General features: G+C 40.0%; 1 pseudogene and 2 gene segments (V, D, J or C); 1 reads left to right on the top strand and 2 right to left on the bottom strand.

The window, feature by feature from the left end:
- Nucleotides 1–1,500: 1,500 nt before the first annotated feature.
- Nucleotides 1,501–2,074, bottom strand: LOC127186523 (Ig heavy chain V region PJ14-like). The segment is given in 2 exon segments: nt 1,501–1,880; nt 1,968–2,074. Coding segments are annotated over 2 exon segments (426 nt in total).
- A 1,609-nt stretch (nt 2,075–3,683) lies between these two features.
- LOC127186522 (shugoshin 1-like) lies at nt 3,684–7,214 on the top strand (annotated as a pseudogene).
- Nucleotides 7,215–7,660: 446 nt separating this feature from the next.
- LOC127186534 (Ig heavy chain V region PJ14-like) lies at nt 7,661–10,493 on the bottom strand. The segment is given in 3 exon segments: nt 7,661–7,681; nt 9,982–10,361; nt 10,445–10,493. Coding segments are annotated over 3 exon segments (447 nt in total).
- Nucleotides 10,494–11,190: the final 697 nt, after the last annotated feature.

Raw genomic sequence — 11,190 nt, 5'->3', positions numbered from 1 at the left:
TAAATTCCTGGAGTAGTTTGCATAATTTAGATTAATTTAAAGTTATCAATATTTTTAAGCTTTTACCTGATAAGCAAACAATTTTAAAAGTCTATAATTCACCCAAATAACTAAGTAGTATAAATAGTAAAAGTGTTATTTAATGTGGAAAAAGAATACGACAGATTTAACAGTACCAGACACTGGTCAATTTTGTTTTCATGTCTGCTAAGCCTGAATCAGGTCACTCAACTTATCTGTGACCATCTTCCTGACCAACAGAATTGTTGGGGCCCTTCTGTTATTTCTATTAAATCTATTTACAGAAACATCACACATGATTTATAAAATAGTTATGACCTTTGTTTAGTTGACACTTAACACCAAGGTGATAATTCCTCATGGTCATACAGAATTAGGGAAAGAGCATCACAGAATTCATGCCTGCTTATCATTTGCTATTAGGGGACACACTATAAGGACACTCATGCTGGTGCTTTTGATTGAGGTGGAGTGTGCCAGGATTCTGTGTCACATCATCTGGCTATGTTTTCTTTCTAACTCTTTAGGACTAATCAGAAGACATAATCAAGAGGAGGAGTTCAAGGTCTAGCCACACACCATTGCTACTTCTGCTCTACTCCAGGGGAAAATACTTGTCTTGCTTTCTTGTTTAAAAACTTACAACTCTATGGATATTTAGATGCTATGGTGGGGCACAGTATAAGAATGTCCAGAGTATGTCCTATAATTTCTTGGTCAAATGAAAATGTTTGAGATTTAGAAATGCTTGTCCTTGGCTCTGGATCGTTTATGGGGTCCTCTGGGGTAAGAAGAAGGAAACAATGGAGACTTCAGTTTCCAAGCTAGCATTGAAAATCCCAGTATCTCAAGGAAGCTTAAGTCTTTCTATCACAAGTGCTAAAATGCAGAGGCTGAATTACAGAAAACTCAAAACTGTACAAAAATTTTAATCAAGAAGTGCTAGAATTTCAGTCTCTTTTAAAAATATAAGAATATTCAGTTATATATATACACACATGTATATTCAGATATATCACATCATATATGGAAATATAGGATTTTATATATATCAATATGTTATAATTTTAGCCATATCTGTAATTTTTATGTTTCACAAATATGAGTATATAATTATGCCTAATATATAATTATATAATTCTACACATGGATGATATATAATTATATATGATTTATATGTTCTATACATATGCAGATAAAAGGTTACATATATATGTATTTATATGGAACATAGTAAATTATATAACCTTTAGTCTGATAACAAGAAGTAAATGAATAGCTTAGATCATTTGTGGGTAAATAAATTCTTCTAGTGTGTCAACAAAACTTAAGTTTGGTAGAATATGACAGTGGAGAATGTCTCTAGAGGATTGCCTTGGCTGGGAGAAGAAACTATTGTTCCTAGCATTGAAATATATATTCCTGCAACATAGCATTGAATTTCCTAAATGAAGTGACCTAGAAAGTCCTTGCTTGGCTTCAGCGCCCCCTGCTGGTTTGAGCATCAGTGTAATACATTTTTTGTGTTGGCTCACTGTGGAGTTCACTCACTGTGTTTCTAGCACAGTAGTAAGTGGCTGTGTCCTCAGTCTTCAGACTGTTCAGTTTTAAGAAGACCTGACTCTTGGAGGTGTCTCTGCTGATGCTGAGCCGGGATTTGAGAGCTGAATTATAGTCTGTGCTCCCACCACTCCATATTTCTCCCATCCACTCCAGACCCTTTCCTGGAGGTTGTCGGACCCAGTGTACACCATAGCTGGTTAATGAGAAGCCAGAGACTGTGCAGGTGAGAGACAGGGTCTGTGAGGGCTGCACCAGGTCAGGTCCTGACTCCTTCAGCTGCACCTGGGACAGGGTACCTGGGAACAAGAACATCACCACCAGTCACACATGCCATAGATGACATACATGCCCAGGTCTCTCTCTTGCAGCCCTGAAACACTTACAGCTTGGAAAGGTCACCAGGCAGAGGAGCAGCAGCAGGACAGCCATGCTCTGATGGAGGCTCCAGTGAGAAGGACATAGGGCTTCTCAGCTAGGCCTGGGCTTTCAACCTGAGGCTGAGGGATGTTTTGCATTGGGGGAGGTTCCTGAGAGGATAAAATGAAGAACACAGCAAGTACACTAGTTTCACCTCCATGAAAATGTAATGCACTTCTCCTGTTTCCATTGTTGTCTCAGAGTCTTACTGCTTCCTTCTGCTAACCTAAGGCCAGACCTAGAAGCTTCTAGCATCGATGAAATCTAACACAGGCCTAGAATATTTTCATCATCTGAGACTAGCTTCTTAGAAACTTTCTCTCTCACCTGTTCTTTCTGAGTACTGGGCTGCTGGTTCAACTCACTTGTTCTGGCTCAAACTCTTCTCCCAGCTGATGTACTTAATCTAGCTTCTCTCTTGGCCTGGAATTGCTTTGACTGGCCTCAAACTAAGTCATCAATCTGCTCTAATCTCTGGCTTCTTCTCATTTTCTGGCTCATTCAGTCTTCACCTGAGTTCTCTCTCTGCAACACACCTCTTTAATACTGTCCTGGCAAAACCGCCTACTACTCCAAAAAACTGCCTCTTAAGTAGCTTCCCTTTCCACTCTCTTCTTCTTAGGGTTGGGGGTATTTTTTTCTGTCAAATCTTCTCTGATTCATCAGCTTCTCTGTGACTCAATTAGACATCACTTTTAAACATGGGTGCTTCCTTCTACAAACTAACTGTACCTTTGTTTGTGATTAAAGACATGTACCACCACCATACCTGTACCTAAGCTTCTCTTCACCCGATACTTGCTCTATACCAGCCTGGCCTTGATCTCTGATCTGTTTGCCTCTGCCTCCTGGATTAAATGGATGTTTCTATTCCAGATGGATCACACAGACCAATAAGGTCTTTGGATGTGATCTCTTTTCAGAACAGCCATGTTCTGAATGAAAATTCCTCTACAGTTCCAAGTGTCTGAGATTTGCCCTGTGTTTTCTAGAGCAACTGGTAACAAAAATCAGGAATACTTATGCTTCTGTCAATATTTCTACTTCCATATAAACAGAAATTGTATGATTCACACTGTGCAGAACCTTAACTGGGTCCATATTTCTGCTGTGCAGGCAGAAGAGAGTAGCACATCCTCAGTGCATGTGTATGTTCCTGTCAATTCCAGCAGAAGCTGAGGATAAAATTTAGTCAGATGATGCACATTGGCTCTTAGTCATGTGAAAGCCAGATTAAGGAACTACTTAAACTCTTCTCTTAGTGTCAATCCTCCTCTTTTCACTCACCTAGGAAATCTCACTTGTGAGGAAGCAATTCACAAACATTTAATATGAGTGATTCTAAATATTTGTCTGACAGGAGACCCAAAGGACTGAGTTTCCTGCCATGTCAGTATTCACGTGAGCACCTGGGGACACATTACTTGGAGATGAGGTCCTGATTCACATTTCTTTGTGTCTGGCTCCATCTGTCTGCCTGTTTGTGTGTGTGTACTTTTTTGTTTCTCCTTGTCTCTACAGTTTGAAATGCATTAAAAATCCAGGTTCCTAAATAATATTATTGCATTCCTGAGGAATGTGAATGTCAGTTGTCCACAAAACCTCATAAAAAGAAGTAAAATGTGGAAGTGATCCAAGATGCTGGCACTGAAGACACACCTTGTTTAAGTAGGATGACAACAATGACCATTCATTCACCTAAAGACTTAGCTGAGGCCAAGAAAACACCAGCACCTGTAACTCACAGGTGAGAGGTCTCCAAATTGTGCAGAGCACAGTTGAGTCTTGTCTCCAGCCACCCAGAAAAAGCACAGAAAGGACTCAGGTCCTCATGATCATAAGGCTAGCAGCACACATCTATCTGGAGGGCATCCTCTGGCTTCTGGGCTCATGTGCTCTTACCTGCCTGGTGAGAAGCTTCTGAAATCCCCAGGGCCCAGAAAGAGTATTGGCTCACAAAACCATTAGTGCCTCTGGCTCCTACTTCTGAGCAGATACCAAAGTCTGGAACATGAGTAGATCCTACCATAGGTCACCTAAAAACCCAACAAAAGGATCTGCCTTGCCAAATAAACACCGAGGATCCCGGACAGGTGTGCAGAGTCTGAAATTCCAGGGGGCTGAAAGCCTCTGCTTACAAAAACACCAATATCTGGAGGTCCAAGCCCTGAGCAGACACCACAGTTGGGAACACACATAGATCTATCCTCAGTTCTCTCAGAAAACCCACAGAAAGCTCCAGTTTGACAAACAGCCACCAGGCTCCTGGGTTTTCCTGACTGAGGAACAGCATCTGAAATCCCTAGGCACAGAAAAAGCCTTGGCTCACCAAAACACCAGTGTTGCTTGGTCCAAGCACCAGGTAAACAGCATAATCTCAAACACAAGTTGATCTGACTTCATGTCACCCAGAAAACCCACAGAAAGCTCCAGGTGTCCAAGTAGCCACTGAACATAGGCTCCAACAAGAGACATCAAAATGGGAAGAGGCCAGCAGAAGAACACAAGCAGCAATCATCAGGTCAATTTGATACCACCAGAAATCAGTAGGGTCACCATGACAACAAGCCCTGGAGATCCTATCACAACCAATGCACAAGAGAAAGATTTCAAATCTGAGATTATGAAAATGATAGAGGCCTTAAAGGAGGAAAAATCCCTTAAACTAAAATGCTTTTCTCTCGCCACACCTCACCTTTGTTTTCACACCATGATTATTACCCTGGCTCACACTTGCTACTCCCTTAAGAAATCTTCCATTCCTAGCATTCCAATTCTAGTTTTGAACCCTACAAAAAGAAGCCCAAACCCCTAAAACACACAATCTACTTCCTGCATGTGGTAGAACAGGTAGGATTGTTCTTCCCAATCTTCGTTATGTTGTTTGATATAAAGACTTCCAGCTTCATCCATGTTCATCCAAAATGCAGAAGATTCTCAGGAAGATATGGAATAGATGTAAGGATTGGAGCAGAAGAAAAGTAAACCAATTAATAACATCTCCCTTGTGGTTGTTAGATAAATTGAACTCTAGTGAAGAGTCTAGATAAATATCAACTCAATAATGTTTATATTGGCAATGCAGCATTTCAAATGTGGGGGCAGTAGTTGTGACCTGAGCAGCAGAGCAGGAGGCCACATGAGCTAGCGGGGAACAAGCGGCAAAGATGAGATTTACTATGTAGTCCAAGCTTAAATGTGTGATCCACCTGACTTAGCCTTCTTAGTAGCTTGGATTATTCCACAGCACCTGACTATTAATAATATTTTAAAGCTGAGAACATCTGAATTCCTGCCTCTTTTGGATAAAGGTGGTTAAGGAAAGGTGTCAGAAAAAGTTCTTTCAAGATAGTTTTGAAGACATTAAGAAGCAAATGAAGGAGAAAAGGAATAAAAACTTGGCAGAGATTGGCAGGTGCAAGTCCTTTATTGTTGCACCATGCCAAGTACCCACTAACAGTTCTACACTGCTGAAAAATTACCAAGAAAACAACAGGTTGTTAGTTTTGGCTTTGGAAAATGAAAAATCCAAAGTGAGAGAAGCCCAGGACATCATCCTAAACCTGAGGAGAGAGTGTTACTATCTTGCATGTCAGCTGTATACACTGAAAGAGAGGCTAACTTCCCGATAGCATGGAGAAACTGTTCAGAACCAGAAAGGATGACCCTCAGAAGTGGTCCCAATAATGACAACATGCCCAGGGACTTTACTGTGAAGACATTACAGCAAACTACTCTTGAAGAAACTAACTGGTCTTTTCAAACTGAAGAGCCAAATCCTACTGTTTCTCCAGACACATTGGGGAGCAATTGTGATTCTGGTAAAGTCGAGTCTACCGATAACAGCTTACCTAGGACTATGTCTTTCCATTACCAAGTAAGGGAAGATTTTAGTAATTTACGTCACTCCACTACTTTGGGGCATGAAGCCAGTCAATGGGTGGGGCAGCCTTTGGACATGAGAAGTGGATGTAAAGACCTAACCATAACACTGCATAAACTTGGAAATGTAGGACAAAATGTTGGTCTATGGAACAAAGACCAAATGAACTTATCCCCTGGACCGACTTACCCAGAAAAAAATTGCTAAAATAAAAGAAGTCATTTTACCATCTAATCCTCAACAAATGAAAAGCTAGCATAAACATGCACAAAAAAGAAGAGCAGAGCAGAAAAGAGCCAAGAAGAGATGCAAATCTAAGTCCTCATTGAAGTGTTAGGACAACAAAAGCAAAGGTAAGAAGGCTGTAGTCCCTCCAACACTGGAGGCTCTATGAGTTCCAGTGATGCTTACGATTTTAATCTGGAATAGTGTGTTCACCTTACGCCTTTCAGACAAAAAATGAGCAATGGCCCCAGTGGAGAAACTAACAGCAGCAACTGGGAAGTGAGTGTGGAGGAAGTCAGTGCCTCTGAGGACAATTCTGATGAGCTCTGCCTGCCTCCTTGCAGGGATTTGCAAGAGGTGAACAGAGAAGTTACCAGGCCTTGGTCTAAAAGAGGACATAAATTCACAGATGAAAAAGAGATGGAGGGTGTCTCGCCAACTAGAGTCACCTCACTGTAGACTAAAGGATGTCACCAACATCCTGCTGTGTCCTGTGGTGAAAATCAAGAGACTTTCTTTGTCTCTGAAAAGGAATGAAAACATCCCAGCAGTACCTCTGCCTAAACGCAGGTGCACCACCATCACAAGCTATAAAAAGCCAACACTCACTTCGCAGCTAGGAAGAGGGAACCCTTACACAGACCTGTGTTTCTTTTTTTTTCACAAATTAATATAAAGTAATATAATTATAGACATAAAATGGCATAAGACCCACATTCACGCAACAATTGTTTGTCATGTAGAATTTATTAAAGCTACCTTCTTCATTACACATGCTCACTACTATCTTTTTTTCATTCTTTAATTTTATTAATTTATTCATATTACATCTCGATTGTTAGCCCTTCAACTGTTTCTTCCCATTCTTCCCTCCCTCCCATTTCTCTCCTTCTCCCCTCCCCTATGTCTGTGACTGAGGGAGACCTCCTCCCCTTATATATGCTCATAGAATATCAAGTCTCTTCTTGGTAACTTGCTATCCTTCCTCTGAGTGCCACCAGGTCTCCCCATCCAGGGGACATCAGACCTGTGTTTCTTGAATTCTCCTATTTTCAAACAGAAAAAGAATATGAGATGTCCTAAAAGAAGTACAGAGCAAACATAGTAACTCCTTTTGTTGGATGCTGAAGAAGGTGATCCTTCTTTTTTGTCTACTAGGGTCTAGGAGACAGTTCACAATGGGCAGAACCTTCTCTTTTCAGCATCTGGGTTGAGAATGTGCCCTGGACATGTACTTTGTAATTCTGTGGATTGGTACCAACATCTAGCTTCTCTGACATCTTTATTTTTTTTCTTAAGCAGGAGAATTACAGAGTGGAAAATTTATAAAGATAGGATGTAGATCTTGCATAAATCCTTAACATCAAAGTAAGACATTCCATATGTTGGTGAGGATTCCTTCTACTATTATTAATTGTTCATGTACTGTGTGTGTGTAATCATGGTTAAGAGAAGTAATGGTTTGTGTTCTGGGACAAGGTAACTGTTGTAAACTATGAGTGAGTACACTGCCATTCCTCAGCAGAATCGTAGTATGTCATGGACCGTGGGCTAGCCCTTCATGTTATCATTCTGCAGTAGAAAAGTGTGAATAGTAAGGGCTCTAGGTTTTGATCTGGGAACAAAATATAAATAGTTTGGTTCTGAAATTTGAAAAAAAATGTTTGTATATTGCATTATTAAATTATACCAACATTTAATTATATTTAAACTTTCTAAAATGTTAAAAGTACTCCTGGAGTAGTTTACATCACTTAGAATACTTTAGAGTTATCACTATTTTTAAGCTTTTACCTGATAAGTAAACAATTCTAAAAGTCTATAATTCACAGAAACAACTAAGTACTGTAGACAGTAATAGTGTTATTTAATGTGGGAACAGAATACGACAGATTTGAGGCTACCAGGCACTGCTGAACTTTGTTTTCATGTCTCCTCAGCCTGAATCAGGTCACTCAACTTATCTGTGACCATGTTCCTGACCAACAAAACTGTTGGGGTCCTTCTGTTATTTCTAAGAGATCTATTTACAGAAACATCACACATGATTTATAAAACAGTTATTAATTGTTGAGTTGGTATTTGACACCAAGGTGATATTTCTTCATGGTTAGACAGAATCAGGGAAAGAGCATCACAGAAGTCATGCCTGCTTATCATTTGCTATCAGAGGACATGCTATAAGGACACTCATGCTGGTGCTTTTGATTGAGGTGGAGTGTGCCAGGATTCTGTGTCACATCACCTGCTTATGTCTTTTTTATAAATCTCTAAAACTAATCAGAAGACATAATCAAGAGGAGGATTTCAAGGACTAGCTATGCAACATTGCTACCTCTGTTCTACTCCAGAGGAAAAACTTGTTTGCGCTCACTTTTATAAAAACTTACTTTCAGTTATACGGCTATTTCATTAATATTTTTTTGGACACAGTGTTTGAATGTCAAGAACATGCTATTTCCTTGGTCAAGTGGAAATGTGTGAGAATTATTATGCTTGTCGTTGGCTCTGACATATTTTTGGTCTAACTAATCTGTTTAAAAAGTTTGCACTGCTCATCCATGTAGGTTGGTGCTCAACTTCACCCACATAAGTATGGCAGTGCATCTATTGCTTTCCGAAAGGTGTGGAATTTTAAGATTCACTGTCCTGATCTCATGGTTTACAATCCACTCAATTTGGCCCTGAATCTTTTTCACGCAGTACTGGTGTCACTAGAAGAGTTTTCAGGGAAGCCCACCCTCAGATGAGCAGATTCTCTTTTCCTTTTTAACGCTACTCAAGTTCATTAGCATGGGTCCCACAGCCAACAATGAACCTCTGAATGACACTTTTCCAACTCTCATCAGAGACACCAGTTTCTTCCTGTCAGCAGCACCAGATTTCAGGAAGAGCAACTATGGATGTTTTGTAAGCTTCAAAACACCAACAAGAACTGAACATCTTAGAATCGGCTGTCTGAGGGAAGGGTTGAGGAGAGATGGGGCATGGACTGTAGCTGACACCAGCTGGAAAGTATACACAGGTGTCTGAGAATTTCATGATTTTAGGTACATAAGACAACTGATGAAGAGTCATAATTTTGCCTTTGAAGCTTAAGGTAATTTTTACCAAGAGAAAATACACAAAATTAAATATGTCATAAACGACAACCAAGTGCATCTTTTATGGGGTCTTCTTGGTTCAGAAGAAAGAAACAATGGAGGTTTCAGTTTCCAAGTTACTTTGGAAAATCACAATATCAAAGAAGCTTCATTTTGTCTATAACAACAGCTGAAGTACAGATGTTGATTACAGAAAACTCAAATTGTCAAACTTCTTACAAAAATTGCGCTCAACAAGTGCTGTAATTTCAGTCTCTTTATGAAAAATAAGCATTTTCTGTTATATAATATACATATATATTCATATATAGCACATCATACATGGATATATAGGATTATATATGTCAATACGATGTAATTTTAACCATATATACACTTTTATATGTTCCACATATATGATTATATAATTATTCATACATTATATAATTAAATACATACACAATATATAATATATAGTGTAAGTTCTATGTATATGAATGGATATAAAAGGTTAAATACATTTGCATTTATATAGAACATATTAAATTTTCTACCATTTAGTCTGAAAACAAGACGAATCTTCATAGCTTATATTATTTGTGTGTAAAAAAATTCTTCTTGTGTGTCAACAAAAATCAAGTTTGGTAGAATATGACATTGGAGAAAGGCTCTAGAGGATTGCATTTCCTCGGAGAAGAAATTCTGGTTCCTAGCATTTAAATACATGTGCATGCAGCATAGTCTTAAATTCCCTAAATGGAGTGACCTAGAAAACCCTTTCTTAGCTACAGCGCCCTCTTCTGGTTTGAACATCCTTGTAGAAAGTTTTTTTTTTGCAGGCTCAGAGTGAAGTTCCCTCACTGTGTCTCTGGCACAGTAGTACATGGCTGTGTCCTCAGTATGCAGACTGTTCAGTGTCAAGAAGACCTGGCTCTTGGAGGTGTCTCTGCGGATGCTGAGTCTGGATTTGAGAGCTGAATTATAACCTGTGGCCCCATCACTCCACATAGCACCCATCCACTCCAGACCCTTTCCTGGAGGCTTGCGGACCCAGGTTACATGATAGCTGGTTAATGAGAACCCCGAGACAGTGCAGGTGAGAGACAGAGTCTGTGAGGGCTGCACCAGGTCAGGTCCTGACTCCTTCAGCTGCACCTGGGACAGGGCACCTGGGGAAAAGGACATCACCATCAGTCACACATCCCATAGATGACATGCCCTGGTCCATCTCCTGAAGTCCTGAAACACTTACAGCTTGGATAGGTCACCAGGCAGAGGAGCAGCAGCAGGACAGCCATGCTCTGATGGAGGCTCCAGTGAGAAGGACATGGGGCTTCTCAGCTAGTTGTTGGCTTTCAGGCTGAGGCTGAGGGCTGCTTTGCATTGGAGGAGGTTCCTGAGAGGATAAAAGGAAGTACAGGGCAACTTTCCAGATTAATTTTCAGGTGACTGAGATTTTTTGTGCTTCTTAGGGCATCTTCTGAGAAAAATTAAGACCCAATTTCTACTTCTGTCTTGTTTCATATCCAGATTCACACTGCAGAGGACTTGGAAAAAAAACGTGGGGCTGTTTATAGTTAATGTGTCTGCATTCATGCAGTGCTGGCTGAACAGGGCACCCTGTCCTACATGCACCTCTTTATGTCTGAAAGTTTCTGAGGAGAATTTATTGGGTGTCATTTGGCCTCTTATTGATCTGAAATTCTGCTTAAGGAACTAAAAATTCTTTCTCTTGCCATCAGTGGGAATCCTTTGTTTTTACCACTAATTTTGAAAGTAAGTTGTGAAAAAACACCTCAGTAACATTTAGTACCTGTGATTTCAAATGTTTATATTAGAGTAGACCCAAATGTCTGCTTTGGGTCTCGTCTGACTAGATTCAAATGTTCAGCTAATTACCCAGAGACAGCATATCTTGATATTTTTATGTCTTGAGATCTCTCTCTCTCTCTCTCTCTCTCTCTCTCTCTCTCTCTCTCTCTCTCTCTCTCTCTCTCT

Source organism: Acomys russatus, unplaced genomic scaffold (assembly GCF_903995435.1).
Source record: "Acomys russatus unplaced genomic scaffold, mAcoRus1.1, whole genome shotgun sequence".
NCBI classification, from domain to species: domain Eukaryota; kingdom Metazoa; phylum Chordata; class Mammalia; order Rodentia; family Muridae; genus Acomys; species Acomys russatus.
The sequence above is the reverse complement of the archived record's forward strand: the minus strand, read 5'-3'. Positions and strand labels throughout refer to the sequence as shown.